Below are 20,761 nucleotides of genomic sequence, written 5' to 3' on the forward strand. Positions count from 1 at the left end.
ACATGACCTGACTACTTTCATATCATCGGTCACCATGGTGAGACATGACCTGACTACTTTCATATCATCAGTGACCATGGTGAAACATGACATTACTGCACTCATATCATCAGTGACTGTGGTGAGACATGACATTACTGTATTTATATTATCAGTGACTGAGGTGAGACATGACATTAGTGCATTCATATCATAATTGACCATAGTTAGACATGACTTTACTGCATTCATATCATTGGTGACCATGGTGAGACATGACCTGACTACTTTCATATCATCGGTGACCATGGTGAGACATGACATTACTGCACTCATATCATCAGTGACTGTGATGACATGACATTACTGCATTTATATTATCAGTGACTGTGGTGAGACATGACATTAGTGCATTCATATCATAAGTGACCATAGTTAGACATGACTTTACTGCATTCATATCATTGGTGACCATGGTCAGGCATGACATTACTGCATTCATATCATCAGTGACCATGGTGAGACATGACATTACTGCATCCACATGATCAGTGAGAATACTGAGACACGACCTACATGGGCTCCACATCATGAATATTCATGGATGCCTGTTTGCTGTCATGACCATGACAATGCCACTCTACAGTAGGGCAGCTGGAGCAGTCTCGACCTGTGATTCCATATGAAGACCTGGGTTGGAATAGGTCTTCAGTAACCCATGCTTGTTGTAAGAGGCAATCAGTCAGACTCGCTGCATGATCGATGTTCATGCAATTGATCACTCGACTACTTGGCCCAGGCCTAATTACTTAGAGACCGCCACCCCATATAGTTGAAATATTGCTGACAGTCAATCAATGACGGAACAGTCTCAGACAATTAACAACAACACTGATATAAAATTGGTATGATTTATCCACATAATGTTTCCGTTCTACACAAGGCATATTTCAGGATATTTCTACATTCTGCTGCTCGAGACAGCATCAGAGACACAGGAGGAGAGAAAAGCTAGGTCCTGCAGGTATCAGTACTGTCCTAATTCTCTAAAAATAATCACATCTACTTCAGTCAGAATGACACTACTTAAGAAAGTAACTTGAACAGAAAGAGAAACAGAGAAAATAATGATTGCAGTTCTAGAAAACTCTGAATAATGGTGAAACATATCGTGATCACAACTCTATCATCAAGTTCACACAGCACCAGCCAACAAAATCGCTTGTCAGACATACAAGCTATACATATCGGTCATATACAAACATTACCAATCATCTGTAAACATAGCAAGCCAAATCAAGCATGTGCAACACTGACATTCTGACAGAAAACATGTGTTACCTATGTGTAAAGATTTGTAAAAACCTTACACAAAGCTTGGATTAGGATTTAATCGTGTACTCCTTATATAATAACAATCAACGACATCACATTATATTTGTCATGTCTGAAAAATATCCTCAGAACATAGCATACTGAACACAGTCTTACTATTCTGAAGTTGAATCATGAACTTGTATTACAAATTTGATCCCAGTTAATGCTTAGTACGGCCTTCTAAACAAGGCAATAAATCTGTGGTTAAGCTAGAAAACCCTTCACACAAACACCCAAGGATACTGTCAGTAACAACTGGAATGAATAAGAAAGTTGCTTGTTCTTACAATCTGCATTGGCCACTTGGAGATTGCCATGTGTAAAAGGGTTAACACAGAGTCCTTAGCACTAGTGGTGTATTATGTGATCGTGAGCTGTCTAGTTGGCTGGGGCGATGACGAACCTATACACAAGAGCCGCAGCAATGGCTATACCAAGAGGAAGCAACCATCCTGTCCAGCTGCTGCTCCTGTAACAAAATACATACTCAGAATGAAGTCACAGTGTTTGAAATTGACCTTGAGCATCAACAGCCCTGTCCATGTCCCAAGCCAGTTCAAAATTCAATAGGGGACCCACATTCAAATCCCCTGCAGCTTAACTCAAGCCCCCCAAATTGGGCCACTGTGTTAATCATAGCTAGTTAGTTACGTTTTACTCTGCTTTTAGGATTCTTTCAACAATATCATGGCAGAGGACACAAGAAATGGACTTTACACATTGAACCCATGGAGGAATCAAACCCAGGTCTTCAGCACGATGAGGAACTGGTTTCACCACAAGGCTACCCTAGTGTCCCTTAGGCAAAGTCATTTCATATATCCTCAAAATGTGCTTAATAACTGTCACGGTTTGGTGTCCACATTCAAATGTTTTACTTTCAGTTTCAAGGACTGGGAAAAGCAGGGACCCATTAAAAATCTGGAAGTTTACTATTGATACAAGGGCAGTGGTCCATTCTCGGTTTAGAAAATGGCTAATAATCCTGAAAATGGCCCATTGTGAAAGTTCTCTATCCCAATTGCTGCAGTTTGTACAGCTGTAGTTGGTTTTTCTATGTGCCTCCTGATGAAATACACCACCATATAACTCAGGGGAATGATATACAGGATGTTACAAGAACTGATAAATTCAAGCACAGGCAACTGTAGCGCAAATAATGTTGCATGGCAGAGAGAAACTGACCAGTCTTCATGGATGCAACCGAATATGTAATTTTCTGAATAAAATTGATACTTTATACTTATCCTGACTCATGGCAATTAAGCAAGAGTCAGGATAAGGAAAAATATGTAATTTTCTGAATAAAATTGAAATTTTATACTTATCCTGACTCATGCTTAATTGCCATGAGTCAGGATAAGGAAAAATATGGTATTTCTTTTTAATTTCTGCTTATTCACCTCCTTCACTCCCTTGAAGCAGAAGCTGATAGGGGGAATGGAGACGAAGAATGATCTCAAAACCACGACTGGCGCTTCAAATACTGATTAAAATATATTTCTATAATATAATTATTAAATATGGGGTCAAAGATATGAGCGCACACCCAAGTGAGGAAATGGCAGTTTACCTTTCATGGTGGCAGTATTTTATTTTGACATGAGAATATTTTTTGAACCGAAGTGAGGGAAGTATGTTAACAACCTTCACTCCTTTTGCTCGTATACAAGAAGACTGTTCATATTCCCTATGCGACATGACCCTATTCAGGCTACTCTGAGGAAAAGGTCAGCCAGTACTGCACAGTGGTGTTCAAGCAGATAGTTCATTCAGTCATCACAGCTACCTGGTAGTGTTTCCTGCTGGTATATGTGCACAGCAGTATTGAAGTAGATAAGCAGCTCAAAACATAATCTTCATGATGCAATAATGAGAAGAATTACCTTTAAAGCTGTTACAATACACACTATTCTTAGATGTGTGATTCGTTGTATGCAAGTACCATATGAATCAGAAGAACATGTTTTTTAACTTACTCATTCCGAACTCCAACTTGTGGGCCTGTGTTAGTCTGCAAGAGACAATGAAAGCTGTTGTGACAAGGCAAATATAGCATCCTACATCAACTTTTAATACCTAAATCTGTACCATGCAGTCTTTGTACACACTGATATGTACCATCTAGAAGCAGGGGTTTACCTTGTGTCCTGTATTTGAGGGTCCCTGGGGATCATATGCTAATTTTCAGGGACCCTGTGCCCTTTTCCTCAAAGCAATTGTAGGTTCTACTAGCCTGTAACTATCATACTTTAACACACACTTATGACTGCCATAGCAGTTAAGAAATACAATTCTGATCAGTTTCCATGTGTGTAGTGCGTAGGTTTGAGGCAAAGGGAGGTCATTGAAGAAACTGGATTTTGAAGAACAAGTTCTAAAGACTGATGACAAATTGAAAGTTGGGATTAAACAATATTCCAGTCTTGTCACGGCAAGTGTCGTGTCCCAGATGTGTACCACTTCAGTCAAGCAGAGAGGATGGGTGCTGACAAATGTAAAAATACAATCACCAGGCCAGGGTTTCAGGATTTTCAACCCAATGAAGATCATACATGCATTTTCTTGAAAGGATGAGGCAAGCCTGCACATTAACCATTTAGGCAGCCCCTTTGTGTGAAGGTTTGAGGGACACCGCGACTGGTCACCTAAAGTAAATTTTCTATTCAGCATGCCTTTTAAATTCCTGGTCGAGAAAAGTATTTGAAGAAGCACATCTATTTCTGCAAAAGTGTGGACTATGTCCTTACAAAACATGTATAAGCCATGCCACCATATATATGGAAAACAGTCAAGCTGACCAAAAAGGCATGTAAATCCAAAAGAAATTTTGCATTGTGTTTGTATTTAAATTAGTGATTTAGACAATGATTTTTCCTGCTTTTAGCAATTTTCCAACAATATTGCAGCAGCGGAACATGAGTATTTGAATTAGTACAAATCAATCTTTCCGCACTTAGGTGAAAGAAAAGAGTAGCGAAATCTGACAGGCTCTATACATGTTTCTCATGTTTCACGTGTAAAGGTTGGTTCAGGTCAACTTGCGAAGACCTGCAGGTGCCCTCTAAATGCATTGTATCAGAATACAAGAACTAACTAGAAATGTTGTGCATATGGAAAACTTGTGACATTTTGTCAAATGTGGAAAGATGAGCAAGTCATGCCAATAGTAAACATTGAGTCAGACATATAATCCTTGGTTACCGTGGTAACATGCAAGTTTGTTCTTCCTTGTGGTCCTCCATCTAAATCCTTTAACACAAAAACCATCGACAGAACATGCTAATGGAATTTCAGTGGCATAAGAGGCACATTGACAGAAAAGGAATCATTCCACACTTGTGTAAGTTGTACAATGTGTGCAAGTGGAATGTACAGTGCCTCAACATATCATCAGAAGGAAAACTAAGTTCTACGGACAGTCAACTTCTTTACTGCAAAAAGTGTGATGGTTTGGTGTTAGTACCAACACCAGTATCAAACACGTACACCAAAACATAGCTCTCACTGCAATAAAGAAGTTGACTATCCTTAGAACTTGATTTCCCTTCACCTATACAATTTCTAAAATACCTCTCCAAGAAGTCAACCTGTCAAAGTACCTACTGAACTAATCGGCCCAGTATCAAAGCAATCACTTTCTACCAGGTTGTACTGTCTGTGCCTGCAAAGCAGCCTGAGATTGAGAAGCCTTTACTGGATACTCTGAACACTTCACTTGATACATTCAGAGACAGTATCTACGACATTTGGCACAAGAATACTGCCAATATGTTATATTGATATGCCAAATTAGATATACGATTACTCAGATAACACAATCACTATTGGATCTTGAGGCTTAGTCTGAGGCTTAGTTGTGTTTTGAACTTTTTTAATGACTATATATAGGAATGATTTGACTTTCTTTAATGATATCTATTTAATAATAATTCTGTTCAAAACACATCACCTAAGTCGATACACTGCATCCATTTCCAGCTATTGCATCAGATGTGTATTCACATCTTGTAAATTAAAACATTTAGCACTGTCAGTGTAAGCCACCAGCCCATGTCAAACAGCAAATATCACGGGCAAAGCAATGGGTCATTCTGGTGCAAATAGTGTTAATCATGGCAATGTCTAGCAGAGAATTAGTACCCATTTATATCATATGTGGTAACTAAGTGCCAGTATTGCAACAATCATACCATAACATTTATGTTAGCATGCTGCAAGGCTAAGGCATGTTGCATAAGAAATAATACCAATCCCATGATAGCACTCTGAAGGTCTTACACTCACTAGATTCCCTTGTAGAGGTTATCCTGCAAATACTTTAGAAGGGGCCCTCAATGAGTTCCACACTTACTGACTTCTATAACTAACTAGATCCCCATGGAGAGTCTGCCCAATAAGGATGGGAAGAGTATCAAAGGGTGACCCCTGCAATTGGTGGGTGTTTCCCCATAGAAATTTGTCCGTTGCTGGTACAATTTTGGTTTGATAAGACATTTTCATAAACAATTTTTCGAGTGCTCCCTGCCCCACTACTTAGTGTAGCTGTTAGAATGTGAAGGAAAGTACTAGTGAAACACATGAACGTTAATTATTGTCAAATGCAAATAGGCCAGAAACAAAGGAAAAGATAACGGAAATAACTTCCAGTGTTTACACACCAACATTGCTGACAATTGAGAGACAAAGACACTTCTGAAACAGGGACTACAGCACAACACTTCCCACTTGGGGTGTCCTTGGTACAACAGAAAATAACTTCCCACCTGGGGTATCCTTGGTACAACTGTAAATGACTTCCCACTTGGGGTGTCCTAGCTACAACAGAAAATGACTTCCCACTTGGGGTGTCCTAGCTACAACAGAAAATGACTTCCCACTTGGGGTGTCCTCGGTACAATGGAAGCCCTACATTCATCTGTCACTCACCTTAATATTTCTGTTACTCTTATCATCCTGCAAAGCAGAAGAAATACACTATCATGAAATGAAAATTCTTACGAATATTTCTTCAAAATGATCAGCTAAACAAACCAATGGTAATTTGATCTGAATATGTTTCTTGTAAAAACTAAGCATTCAAACCTTGCTCCAATCATCTGTCTCTCTCATCACCGACCATGGCAACTTGTTAGAAAATTGAGAAATTCAGAAGTATTAATGCAGAGAGAACATGTTATGTGCATGAAAGAGTGCTGGTTCTGGCCATGTGTTTTAATGCCAAGTGTTCCTAGACAAAAGAATTCCTAAGCATGTTGGAATATGCTCTAGGCCTTGATGTCCTCATTATTATTGACGAGCATTGTGCAGCGTCTGAATTTCTACACTTTTCCTCTGATATTGCTGCACTACAGCTTATAGCAGTGCATACCAAGTTGATACTGAAATTATTTACTATGCAAGAAGGGAAATGCAGCAGTGTCTTTCTTAAGGAAAACCTTTATATTATACCTTTCTTAACCCATACTAATCCAGAGCTCCAGACAATATTTCAAGCAATTGGGTATTTACTCCCATGTCTGTTTATGTATGAGTAATTGCATTGTTTTAGGAGTTACTAGCATTTCATATACTCCCACAAGTTTAATAGAATTGAGTGCTTTTACACAGACTTTCTTATCCTTATTGGTTTCATAACTCTTCTAAATACATAAACATAAATGCATTTGAACAGACTAAAAGTTTTTACTAATTGTCTGGCCACCATTTCTAAATACTCAACATGGGAGTCATGTGATTATTAGAGTAAACTCCGGACAGTGGCTACGGCTATAAAAGCATATGTATAAAGCACCGTCGCCTACCATTAGTTAATGCTGTTGTAGAGTTTGTGCGCCACGACGAATTGTACACATGCCAGTTCAGTTAACTGAGTAATGTATGCAAAGTATTATAGACCTATTGGGTTTTAAGTGATTCTGACCCGGTTTTTTGTACTCCCAGATTTGTAATTAATTGAGTAAATGTAAATGTGATTTTTATTGCGTAAAATATGCAAATACGCCCCATATCTGGAGCTCTGCTAATAACTTTCATGAACAATTAAGCACAAGTATGAATATATATCTGATTAAATAGTATATAGGAGATTGTAACTACCATCCATACAATATTTGAATGCAAAATAGGTGCCCCTATCCAAGTTCTGCCGCTCCCAATAACTTATATTATAATATCAGCATCCACTGTAATTTGTATCATTTGAGATTCCAAATTGTTTGAAAGCCAGTTTGAAAGTCATTAAGACAAAGCAAAAAAGGGTTAGCTTTGCTTTAGATATAGCTATACTGCTATCTCATGCACAACCCACCTCATGCACGTTCCCAATCAAATAATCCTTCATCAACTCTCGGGCATCTGTAGAATGTCCTACATCTTCAAATGATTCACTGGCATCATCACCTTCAGGAAAAAATTAATGCTATCAAAATACTGATACTACAATTTTCAAGAACATTAAGGTACAAAGTGTGTCCAAATGCAAAAATGCAGGCTTATACAGAAATGCAGAAATAAAAACAAAATTTAACAAAATTCCACTTTCAAAACATATTTCCATACTAATTTACTACTAAGTTGGCAACAAAATAAAGAACATGGGAAAGAAGCTGGAAGAATGTGAAATAATAAGCCATACAACTTCATTCATGTTCTAAAATCATGTCTACCAGGTAATTTTGATCACAGGCAGTCAATTGTGATGTCATGTTCATACTCGGAAAGGATTTCCAGGGGCTTTTTTTTATCATATCATTAAAGGTCACATGCCACGTGCACACGTAAAACACAACTTTGCAGATTCTGATACCTTTCAGTATGCACTTACTGAAACAAATCATCAAAAATGTCAATTCAACCTATTAAGTTGAAAAAAATATGTGATGAAAAAAAAAGCCAGCGAAATTGGAGTTCAAATGATTCACTACTTTTCCCCTAGCACTGGGGGCAAATTTGGTTTCAACAGTTGTGCTGCGCTGCACTCATAATGCATGCACAGGGAGTAGGTTCGCGGCAGGTTGAAACAGTATGCCTGCCTGGAGTATGGGGTCGTCAGCAGTAGTTTAAACTTGGGTGTGTATACAAAGAAGTAAATAATCTACTTGTTACATAAAAAAAACAACATGTTGACTGTGATAAGCAGACTCTGTGACAGAGAAAACTCGATGTCTGGTTTATTGACACCTATATGTCTGCCTGCCTGTCTGCTGATGACAATATGCAATGCACAACTTCAATTACTGACTATTTGCAATTTGAAATTAACACCTATCGGGCTTAGAAGCCATAAACAAAGAGCAGGCAAAGCGTATCAGCAAATGAACCCGTGGCCAATAAAAAAGCCCTGTTACATCAGCGGTGCCAGCCAAACCCATTTCTATTGTTCCCTGCCGTGATAATGCTGGAAGCGACGTAAAAAACTAAACTCACTCACCTTGTAACAATCAATGAAATTAATTAAATTTCAGAATGATATTAATACTGGTCCTTTTGTTATTGTATTCACAACATGTGATATGTGACAACAGAGCCAGCATGTTAATGAACATTATCAGTTAATTATCATGCATGACAAGTCTGCAACAGATGGAGTGTGTAGAATAAGACAGCACAATGCTGTGTGGACTACCTGCTTGCTCCAACAAAACCTCCTCTCCTCCGGGGTGCTGAAACAGAACATATGATTCTCCTTAATCATGCAGTTTTATTAACATACAAACTTAGTTCTCATTGCTATGATTAACAAACAAACAGCCCAAGATTATTGATTATGCCTATACATCAGACCAACCTTTCATCTGATTTAAATAGGTAAATGACACTAACAAAATGTGTGTAACACAGGGTATACAAATAAGTGCATGGCTGCTTATCTAAACCTGACAAATTTCTTGTACATCTGATGAAATGAGGAAAACAAACTTTAATTGGAGTGCACCATGACTGTGCATAGACTGTGAGACTTTGTGTTATACACCTAAGCCATCTATTAGAAATTCAAGAAAATTCTCTGGATCACTTCTCAAATATTGAGTAAAGAACTCTGCCCAAATATTTTTCAGTGAACACCAGTTTGAAACTAGTGCCGCACTCATCTAAAGAGCTATTTTCGAAGAGGCTGATGGTGAAATTTTGTTTGCCATTTTATTGGTGGGTCAAAGTTTATGAAAATTCATTCTGATATGACTGGTGATGGGATCTTTCTTTCAGAGTAGTGAAAACTGAGATCTGATTGTGATAAGATACTTCACTGAGAGTACTTTGTACCTCAGAATCAGTCTGCTCTGAAAAAAAACTGAGACATACCTAAGCATGTAGACTAACAATCAGTCTTTTAAATGAACATATTTTCCTGAAGAAGTTCATAGTTAAAAAATAATAACATAATGAAATGGAGCCCTGATACTTTCTTCATTTTCAAAAGCTAGAGGGTCTAGACTTGCCACAATTTCTAGACTTGCATGGGCTTTCTTGGATATATTTGCTTCAGGGTCTGTACGACAGGCTACTAAACATGATGTGTGCGAAAATTGGTTACAATAAACTCAGTATACTGCCACAATATGCTTTCACTAGTACTGGTACTACACTCATTCACTGTGGAGAGATACCATATTCATCAAATTCAGAATGTTCAGTGACTAACATCACATGGTTGTGAAAAAAATGTCTAGTTGTCAAACAGGGAACGTATTGAAAACAGTTTGTTCATACTACTTTCAAATAAAAGCGTGCTGATTAAACATAATGTGAAAATTGTTTTATTGCTTGTTTGCTATTGTAATAAACTTTATTAAAGACATGACACTGTGCTACTTTTGGACAAGTTTTGCATCTCTCTGTTTTCAGTTTCACATTCTTACATAAATGTTTGTGTTATACCTTAGTCAAAGACACTGCAAAAGAACAAAAAACATTTATGCCCCAATGATCACAATTATGGATAAAAAAACAGGTGTACCTTTTTCATGTGATGTGGACAAAATATTCAAAGAAAAAGAAACTTGTTAGGACATATGAACAGGACAAATGAACTGGTGTTTGTGCGGATTAGGCAACTCACAACTATCAAACAATAAACATTTCTCATACAATTTCATTTACTTTCTTGTGACATTTACCTGTTTCAAATGTCACTAATTCTACACATTGGAGCCCTGTTTCTTTATTATTTTTATTCAATGTTTTAAACCTTTGGCAGAGAAGGACTTGCATAGTGCCCCAACCACAGCCGCCACTAGGGGCGCTAGTGTCGCTATTTTTAGAATTGCATAAGATTTTGGACTACAGACAGAACATGGTTTAAGGTCCAAATACATGTATATTGAAGAAATGTATGTGATGTTTCTTGATGGTATTGCATTGTACATGTTCCGGTGTGCATATTTTGCAAAACTAACATCTGTCAGCGAAAGATGAAGAAATGATGGTAAGTTAAACTTTGTTCTTTTTATAAACATGTCAAATATTGTTAACCCCCCCCCCCCCCCAATTCTTGAAGTATGAGCAAATATGCTCAACATAATCATTTATTTACATGCACACAAAGTTTGGTAATTTTTGCAAGTACGTAACCTACTGAAATGAGACCTTAAACTTTCCAGGTGTCATTGCCGAGAATCTGCGTAGCCCGTCATTTAGAGTTATCTGCCCTTGATATGAAGCGGGGAAAGTAAAGTCGGGTATTTTCACTGCCAAAGTTTTCATAAATAACAGTTTATCAGGTTTCCTGGATTTTCCTGTGCATGGAACAATTCTAGTGTTGACGTAATTGTATTTGAGCAAGTAACATTGAACGGACGGAGAACTGAACAGGAATTTGTCACTCTTGTTTAATTTCCAACTTGCAATTTAGTAATCATGGTAACCCGAGTACATTAATGGATTTTTCAAAATAAATGCATGTTAAAAATCCCTGTGCCTTAGCAAAGACAAGCTTCATTCCATATTCAGAATGCAGAAGAATTGTTATTAAATGATAACATGTAATGGTCCTACAAAGTGTAGCTATATATTTTGTACGAGTATTTTCTACTCATCATGGACTGAACATATGTCTGAAAGGAGAATCAAAAGCCCATTCATTTACTAAATACTGGAATCACAAGGGTTTGAAGAACACTGCAAATAATAATGCATGATGATAAAATTCACACTGATTCCAAGCTGATGTCATGTGTAGGTATATATAAATTTGGTCTTAATGGTGCTGGTGTGATTGCCACTGTCTTGTCTGGCTGTTTAATTGTACACTCAAATATTTTCTAAAGATACATCTGAAACCGATGGGAAACATCCAAGGCATGTGCTGAAACCGAAATTTTTGACATTTAACTTTTAAGTGACTGAAAATAACATTTTTTGTGTATCTGATTCTCTTTGTTTCAGGCCTCAACTCAAGTATACTCTGAACAAATGTATCAAGTCATGTAACATAGCTCGATTATGGACAAGTTTCAGTCATATGAACTATTTACTGCACTGAAGACAGATCTGTGATGAACATACAACAAGCAATCATTATGTTTTTTAATATCTTTAAAATAAAAACTGCTAAGATTTTTCTTATCTGGTAAATATGTTTAAAAAATCAAATGAGAGACTATGTTAATATAATTTCATCTTGAATGTTAAACACTAGGTTGGTAGACCCCCCAAAAAATAAGCAAAATAATATTCTTTGTATCTCAAAATTTGGTCTGCGGTCCCTACAGAGTGCAAAGACTAGTCATATGCTAGAGTAGCTAAAGATAGCTGTACCCATTGTGTACGATCAATTCAATGTTGAAATTCTCTCTATTGACATAGTATATCCCCCCCAGTTTATCCTATACAGAAGTAACCTGTTTGAGTCACGTATACCTGTTTATCTTGACATGCTTCAAGTCACGTGCCCAGAAAAACGGCTCACAGACAGCCCTACCACCTTCGTTTCCATCATTTAGTTGGTAACAATCATGACAGCAATGAATCAAATATTAATACAACACAACATAAAATAATTTCCTTTCCAACATTTTACATGACACGACAATTTACTTATCGAAACGAAGCAAACCAGTATGAAACTCCTCAACGACTGGAGATGAGATGACTGTGCATTTCGGGATTTGTCAAACCAACTTGTTCAAGAGTCTCTCGCATGCAATCTGAATCTTACCTCTTCCAAAAATTTGGTTACGTCATAGACTTGATTGTGAATAACAAGCCATGCCGACTTTGAATCTTTGTGCTCTTTTACTTCCGACAAGCGGTAAGTTTTCAGTTTCTCCGTCATGATTCTTGACCTACTGCAACCGGAGGAAGTTGAGTCCACAAAATGGCGGAAGTGGTGGTTTCTGGGAAAACGAAGTTGACAGCGTCAGTTTCCTTTTCCTTGAAAAAAAATTATCTGGTATACATTACAGTACGTTTTAACACAAATGACGTGATATACTAAATTTTGACTCGTTTGTATACGACTTATAATCATCCAATCACTTACGCGTATACGCACCTGCCCACAAACACAACCAATCAAATTACTGTTGCCTTACAGCGGTCAAGGTGACCTATTTCACGCTGTAAACACGCACCCACCATCTACTAGGGGAAACTTTCAAGTGAATCGTATCAACAGGTAAGACTTATTCCCAGTTTCGGGTGATCGTTGTGCGAGTATAGACTATGTTCGCCACTTTATTTTATGACTATTTTACCAAGTTTACCAATATCCCTTTCCTCTTATACTCAGGGTAAGGTCAGGGTTTAGGGGTTTGGGTTGCAGAGATAGCTAGAGTTCTGGTTTGACTTCTTTCTTTTTCTGCATGGGTGGCGAACATATTGTATATCGGCTCCACTCAATTGATAAAACATTCATTATTTATGTAAACATCAAAATTCAGACAACCGAGTCACGTGCAATTGTTGAATTGCTGAATTTAGGAATATCGATCGTATCTTTTACTGTTATGGCAAGTTATGCAGTTCGTGATTGGGTGGACGTGAATTGTTTTTGCACAAAGCATAACAAAGCTGGCAGCCTGTCCTCTGGAATTTGATGTTTACATAATGTTGGGTGTGTTTTTAATTGAGATATCAGCTGTCACCAGCTTAGACATGCTTCAGACGGCACTCATTGTCAACAGGTAGTGAACACAGAAAATATCAGTTGAAACTCACTCATATATGTCGTTCATATTTATGAAAAAGTGTCGGGCCAAGTGATGCAAAGTCAGTTTGTAAAATCACAGACTAATTGCGAGTTTGGTTGCAGAAGGCTGTGCATTGAAGAACAGTTTGAATGGATCCAGTCTGATAGTAATCTGGTGGTGAATAATTTGATTTATTCATGGACTTCAAGTTTATTTCAGTTGCTGAAAATAGTTGCTCTCCTTCTGAGACGTTTCATGCAGAGGACATTCAGTGATTGGCAATTATAGTTTATAGGAGTATACTTTGTAAAACTATGTATCTTAGTTGGTTGAGGACATTGTATTTTTAATGAGGACATATGTAATAATAATAATAATAATAACAACAACAACAACAACAACAACAACAACAACAACAACAATAATAATAACAGTGCTTGTAAAGCGCACAAGTCCACATGCTAGGGACATGCTCATTGCGCATGACAAAACATGAAATATATCATGTAAACAACTGAAAATGTACAAATATGTACAAATTGAGGTAAAAGCATTGCTGGTACACAGTGAAGATGAAAAGAATATATTAGAGATAGCGCTTGAAAAGATGTGTTTTGAGACATGATTTGAAGAGATCGAAAGATGAAGCTGTTTTCACATGGAGAGGTAGAGAGTTCCAGAGCACTGCAGAATTGTGAGAGAAAGAGCATCCCGCAAAGGCTTTTAGATTAATTCTTGAGATGTCGAGCTGTAAGTTGCTACCCGAACAAAGAGGGCAGGATGGGATGTGTGGCTTGGCAAGATTCTGGAAATACTTTGGAGAGGAGTTGTGGAGAGATTTGTACGTGAGACACAGTATTTTAAAGTCGATTCTTTCTTGGACCCGGAGCCAATGAAGAGAAGTCAGGATAGAGGAGACACTGGATGATGAAGATGAGCAAGTGACAATATGAGCGGCATGATTCTGAATTTTTTTGTAGACATTGGAAATTCCACAGGGAAGGCTGTTGCAGTAATCTATGCGAGAGAAAATCAGAGGACGGACTAGGAGTGCAGGAGTGTCTTCCATGATGAGGTGACGGATATTTCCTATATTTCTAGGATGTAGATGACAGATTTTACACAAATAACTTATGTGAGCTTCCATTGTTAGTCCCGAATCTTAAAAGACACCAAGATTTTTTACGACTGGAGAGAAGGGGATGTTTGCACTTCTAATGGTGATTTTGTCAGTTGTGCACTTTGACAGGCGGGCTTTGGTTGAAACCACACGAGCTTCAATCTTACTGTCATTTAATTTCAGTTTGTTGTCCAACATCCAGGACTTGACCGAGGACTCCAATTTGGCAACAGCCACAGATTGATTTGTAGGATCTGCATGAAAGCTGTCAAGCAACTATGAGTCGTCTGCATAGAAATGTTTCACCACTTCATTTTCAGAGATGAGTTGACTAATCGGACGAGTGTAGAAAAGAAACAGAAGTGGACCCAGCACAGATCCTTGCAGGGCCCTGTACAAGAGAGCACTATCAGACGAGGTTGCATTTTTGACCTGTACGAACTGAGATCTACCAGTGAGATACAATTCACACCAGTCCAGGACTGTGCCATGAAAACCATATTCGCGTTGTAGACAGTTTAAAAGCACTTCGTGATCTATAGTGTCAAAGGCATTTGATAAGTCCAACAGCACCAAAACAGCGACTTTTTTGGAGTCTACAGAGCTCATGACGTTGTCCAATACACATTTTAACACTGTCTCTGTACTGTGACCAGTACGGTACGCTGACTGATACTCGATCGAGAAGGTCGTACTGGTCCAGATGTTCCACGATCTGTTGTTTCGCGGCTTTCTCTAGTACCTTGGAGACACAGTTTAGGTTGGAGACTGGTCGGTAGTTACCATGTACCTCAGCATTTAGGGTAGGCTTTTTGAGCAGTGTTTTTATCACAGCGCGTTTATACATACTAGGAAAGACTCCTGTACTTAGACTAAGGCAGTAATTGTGGGGAGCACGACATCAAGAATTTTAAGCAAGAATTCCGTTGGAATCGTGTCCATTTGGCATGATGTAGGTTTGGACATTTGAACAAATTTCTTGATCTCACTCTCACTGACAGGCCTGAAGACACTAAGACTGGATCCCGAGAAACGATTATGGAACAAGTCGTCACAACATGCCCCCAGCTGATTTTGCAATTTTGTCAGTGAAATAAGAGCTGAACTTACCAGCTAACTCCTGGTGATCTCCTTGGGGAAGAGAAGATTCCTGGGTTTTGCCAAGTAATTTGTTGACTATCGAAAACAAGGCCTTTGGATTCGAGGAGTTCTCTTAAAGTTCTCCCTGAATGTAAAGCTTCCTGGCACTAGCAATGCTCTTTGTTTACCTTGTTGCGTGCCTTATTGTAGATTTGACGATCTACCTCAAGATGGGTTTTGCGCCATCTACGCTTAGCAGTACGACTTAGTCTTCTCACATGCAAGATTTTTGGCGTGTACCACGGGGAGGCATCCTGTGGTAGAACAGTCTTAAAGGACCACTAAACTCAATTTTTTGGTACTCTTTTTATCACTGCATTTGAAAGACTTTTGGTTTTCTTTTTAAAAAAACTTGTGGTTAATTAATACCAAGCACTTAAAAGTTGCTAAAAAGCTGTCTGCTTCTCTCTCCCCTGCAAACGAAATAGCAGACAGGTTACGTAATTCTATCGCCAGAGTCCTACAGTGACGTCATAGAAGGAGCAGTTTCCAGTTAAATGTATAGAAAATGTGTAGGAAGCTCGTCATTTTGCTGATTTCTCGACGTCACTAAAGACATGCCGAAATGTTGTGTTGCCGTCAGTTGCTCCTTGGGGTCGGGTGATGGTGTCACTATGCACAGATTTCCACCAGACTCCGTAGTTTGTGCTTAAATTGGTTGTTAGTGTGTGCGAAGTGAGCTTTGGTGGTATATACTAAGTCTGTGGTATATACTAAATCGGATGGTTCGCCCCCTACCATGCTTCCAGGTTAGAAAATGGAGTTCAAGTTTCATCGAGTTTATAAAATCAAGACTGCTTACTACACATTGCTGACCAAAAGGATTTTGCGTGGATATAACGCTTTCTTCCTCGGAAACGAGGTTGTGGTCGAAGTGAGAATATTATCGTAAGTAATATTATTCTGACCCTTTATATTGACCGATTCCAAGAGTGAAATTGTTGTGTTATAAGCAGTGTCATGTAAAATCCTAATGTCCATCAGGAAAATACATTTTTTACTATCAGTAGAAAGTAATTTTGATTTTGTAAGTCGGTGAAAACAAACTTAAATAGCATTCATCTCAAGATCAGGCGCTGCCATTTTTGAAAATCGTGAAGTCAAATCCATTTGAATTAATGAGATTATGTATGGTTTGTTCTCATCAAGTTAGAAAATCAAACCTTCATAAATATGTATTTGAATCATTACCAAAAGGGGTCTGCATGACACAACCTGTGACATAACCTTATCGAGGTCGGGGTCGAAGTGAAAATACTGCACGATAAATTTCTTCACTTGCTAAATTTACTTGGTTTGTAACGTTCACTCACCAGTATGTAGACACTTGTCAATAAACGTCTTTATACTTGGTCTCATAATCCTAATTACTTTATAATCATACTTGTATGTATTTTGAAACTTAATAAAAAGAAGCGATCTGCGAATGTATAACAGGAATGTAATATGTCGACATTTCATAGTTTTCCTATATGAATCATAATTTGCACCCACGCCCTAGTGTATGTCGTCTGCATCATTACACTTAACGACGAAAACAATGATTCTGTTGAAAGCTACGACAACGTATTAAAAACAAAAATGCAAATATTAATATTAAATTTATAGGAGCAATGTCTGGCTCTTACCTTCTTTGAAGAATGTAACTATCAATATCCACAAAAACAAGTGATATATAATTCATCTGCAGATTTCCCAAGTGATATGTCTTTTAACAGTCTGATATACGAAAACGTGATGTATTGTTTCAGGTTTTTCACATTGCTGTATAGTTTCATTGGTTACCCAAGATAGCACACCTGGCAACTAATTGCATAATGTGCATCATTCTTTTCAAAAAGTTATTTAGTTAGCCAATAATGAGCAATCAGTCAATGTATTGGCGGTTAATCCTTTGAAAGAAGGGCGTTGTTGTACATAGACATAGACATGACAGAGTGTATTCAGTATAGATTAGTAAATGTACATACGCAAACACTACCTTTTGACAAATCCCCCATTTAAATCCCCATAAAACTAATTAATCAATCAGCGTGTTATCGGTTAATCCTTTGATCGATCCAGGCAAATGAAATGCCAAATGGGGGCCTTTGTCGGGTAATCTAAGTGGCGTTACCACTTATTATACCTGTTATAAATTCATTAACTGAGCATCAAGTGAATGATGACAAATAACGTGTAGGTTTATACCACCTAACACGGATTACAACCAAGCGACACCAAGTGATTTTCACAGAATCGTCTATGAAAACAAGGGCTGTAACTCGAAAACTAGGCAAAGCAGGAGACAAAACTAAATGAAAGTAGATTGTGAGAACATATAGCTTTCATTTTTCTCAACAGCTTTCACCATTTCAGGTTTGTACAAACCTGTAAACGAAATAGTTCAACACCTGAAATGTAGATGAATACTGCACAGACCCTCATTTCTATACCCACTATTACGTTACGGAGACGCGTCGCTCTGATTGGTTGAAATTTCGTTTGCGGCTGAGAATTTTGCACTGTTGACAAAAAGGTCGATTTAAGGTAATTAAAGATCGAAATGAGCATTTTTAATGACAGAGTTTCATTTATAATGATGACAGCAAGTGATTTTGCGATTTTGCCCTATTAGAGTATATGTGACCTTTAAGTTTCCAAGGTGTCTGTGTGTCCAGAATAGACGCAAGAGTGGAGTCAAACTTACACACTAGGTCATGAACATCAGTGATGTTGGCTGCAGAGAACATTTCCTTGACAAAATAATGTTTGACAAAATCATGTTGAAGTGCGCATTGAAATCACCAATGATTATAGTGGAGTCAACATGCTCGTTGACTGAAGAAAGGAAGTTAGTTAATTCTTCAATGAACTGGGCTGGGGTAAGTTTGTTTGATTTGGAGGAGGGAGGCGGGTGATAAATGCAGAACACTTTCAACTTTTTCTTTCCATTTGTAATGACAGATGCCATAATTTCAAAAGTCAGGAAGTTACTGAGAGGTTATGGAAATGAAATAGTCATATTCTTTCTGTACATGATCCCTATACCCCCGCCACGCCTGTCTGCCTGGGGCACATGTCTGAATTTATATCTGTTTGGTGTCATCTCGCTACATTTAGATTCATCGCCATTTGGTAGAAGCCATGTTTCAGTTATAAAGATAATGTCTGATTGTGATTCTAGAACATGGTCCAATATTTGAAGAGATTTATTCTTCAAAGACTGTGCGTTCCACAAAGAAACACTCAGATCTTAGGTTTTGTGTATGGGGTGGGCAGTGGTCAGATTTTGGTGATTACAGCGAGGTCCAAGATCAGTGGAAACTGTATTACGTGAATTGCTGATAAGTACTTTGATATGTCTTTGTTTGCGGTGACCACCGCTGCGTTCCCTGTGAGTGGGTTTAGTAACACTGATACCCAGATGTCACAATGTACGTAACACCCCAGGTTCAATCCTGCCAAGCCCAGGGTTGAGATCAATCAGCTGGCTTGCGTTATACATGATTGGAAAACATGACTGAGAGCCTCTTGTCTTGACTGGAAGGCAATGGCAGGTAAACTTCCAAATGAGAAGTATACAGCAGATTTCCGTGAATAGAGTCAACATTTTACACAAGTGATGAGATTTTTCATCAGAGATACAAAGTTCATACATTTACAAACTTCCTTGCAAGGTTTAAGATCCGTGGCGATAGCATAAACAGTTGAAAACTTCAATTTGTCATGAGAGCTCAGAGTGCCTGCTACCTGTTAGGCGCCCGGCTGGTATATGTTTGTGTATGTACCACATCAACGGGTTAAACCGAGAGTCTGAGATTTATTGAGGTTGGGATATTTTCAAATATTAATTTGTGCGAGCTCAGATGAACTTGGGTTGAATTGGCATTTATGATTCTTGCACTTACAAAGTGGTTTTCTTGCAGTGTCATGAAGGAAATGTCGTTGTTAGAACCTGTGAAGAACCGGGTTAGAATATTGATCTTCAGTAGCCCATGCTTGGAGTAAGATGTGACTAATGGTATCAGGTGGTCAGACTTGCTGACTTGGTTGATACGTGTCATCGGTTCCCAATTATGCAGATCGCTGCTCCTACTGTTCATCATTGGATTGTCTGGTCCAGACAACAGATTAGTTACAGATCATTGCCATGAGGCTGGAATAGTGCAGAGTGTGGGGTAAAACTAAACTCACTCTTTGGTGGATCCGGAGTAAAACCCATTTGTACCATTTTGCAGCTTAACATGAAAAACTGTTTCAGAGAGGACAGGTTCATGTTTTATCCCCTATAATCTGAGCAACACACGGGGTTAGAAGTACCACATTCTAATGTCTATTACTAACTGAATTGGTTGTCATATGTCATACTACCCCAACTTCGATTAGACACCGTTCAAATATCTGCCAACAACCCTTGAAGACCCGGGCTGGAGTTGGTCTTCAGTAACCCACGCTTGGTGTAAGACATGACTGCCGGGATGAGGTGTTCAGGATATCTGACTTTCTTGACACATATGATCATGTACCAGTTACGTAGATTGATGATCATGACTTTGATCACTGCATTGTGTGGTCCAGTTTCTATCTATTAACAGATCGCTACCATACAGTTGGAATATTGCTGGGTACAGTGTAAAACTATGCTCACTCACTCATTCTAATGTGTATTGGTGCGATACAGTCAGAGAATCAAACCACGACCCCATCCCTGGACAGATGCTCTGTTCACTAGACAAGATTCCTTTCAGCAGTCACTTCCAGAGACATAATTAAGTCTACTAGCTAGTCTGCGAGAGTGAGAGTGAGAGAGCAAGGGAATTTATGCTGGGTTACTCAATATTCGAGCAAAATTTTGGCAGGGGATGCCAGAAATGGACTGGAAGAATGAACCCAGGAAGAAACTCATTTACTACAAGGCTACACCATCACCTCTGTAGCTAATCAGAGATTAGCAATATCTTGGCATGCATTAGTTGGAATCCAGTGAGTGACTGAGTGTGTTTTTACGCTGCTTTTAGCAATATTCCAGCAA

The 20,761-nt window shown here is 38.4% G+C and overlaps 2 protein-coding genes across 4 annotated transcripts in view; one reads left to right on the forward strand and one right to left on the reverse strand.

The window, feature by feature from the left end:
• Positions 1-876: 876 nt before the first annotated feature.
• LOC137258991 (cytochrome b5-like) lies at positions 877-12,743 on the reverse strand. 3 transcript variants are annotated; one of them, XM_067796691.1, is made up of 7 exons: positions 12,515-12,687; positions 8,984-9,020; positions 7,667-7,758; positions 6,286-6,312; positions 4,561-4,608; positions 3,336-3,370; positions 877-1,825 (listed from the first exon to the last, which is right to left on the reverse strand). In XM_067796691.1, the coding sequence occupies exons 1-7, from the start codon at positions 12,629-12,631 to the stop codon at positions 1,735-1,737; spliced, it is 447 nt and encodes a 148-aa protein (XP_067652792.1). In that variant the 5' UTR covers positions 12,632-12,687; the 3' UTR covers positions 877-1,734. The 3 variants fall into 3 exon arrangements, with proteins under 3 accessions (XP_067652792.1, XP_067652793.1, XP_067652794.1); XM_067796692.1 differs by lacking the exon at positions 4,561-4,608 and having other exon boundaries at positions 12,515-12,743; XM_067796693.1 differs by lacking the exons at positions 4,561-4,608; positions 6,286-6,312 and having other exon boundaries at positions 12,515-12,682.
• Positions 12,744-12,897: 154 nt separating this feature from the next.
• Positions 12,898-20,761, forward strand: part of LOC137258992 (tyrosine aminotransferase-like) — a 37,987-nt gene continuing 30,123 nt past the window's right edge. The window contains exon 1 of the mRNA XM_067796694.1: positions 12,898-12,973. The gene's annotated coding sequence lies outside the window, so the exon portion shown is untranslated. The remainder of the gene's footprint in view (positions 12,974-20,761) is intronic.

This window comes from Haliotis asinina, chromosome 12 (genome assembly GCF_037392515.1).
Source record: "Haliotis asinina isolate JCU_RB_2024 chromosome 12, JCU_Hal_asi_v2, whole genome shotgun sequence".
Classification (NCBI taxonomy): Eukaryota; Metazoa; Mollusca; class Gastropoda; order Lepetellida; family Haliotidae; genus Haliotis; species Haliotis asinina.

Excerpts from the sequence above, each read along its gene's own strand:
- LOC137258991 (XM_067796691.1), bottom strand. The coding sequence starts at position 12,631 with ATGACGGAGAAACTGAAAACTTACCGCTTGTCGGAAGTAAAAGAGCAC. Across the intron at positions 4,609-6,285 it reads AGAGTAACAGAAATATTAAG|GATTTAGATGGAGGACCACA; the intron begins GTGAGTGACAGA and ends TTTGTGTTAAAG. Across the intron at positions 1,826-3,335 it reads CAAGTTGGAGTTCGGAATGA|GAGCAGCAGCTGGACAGGAT; the intron begins GTAAGTTAAAAA and ends ATTTTGTTACAG.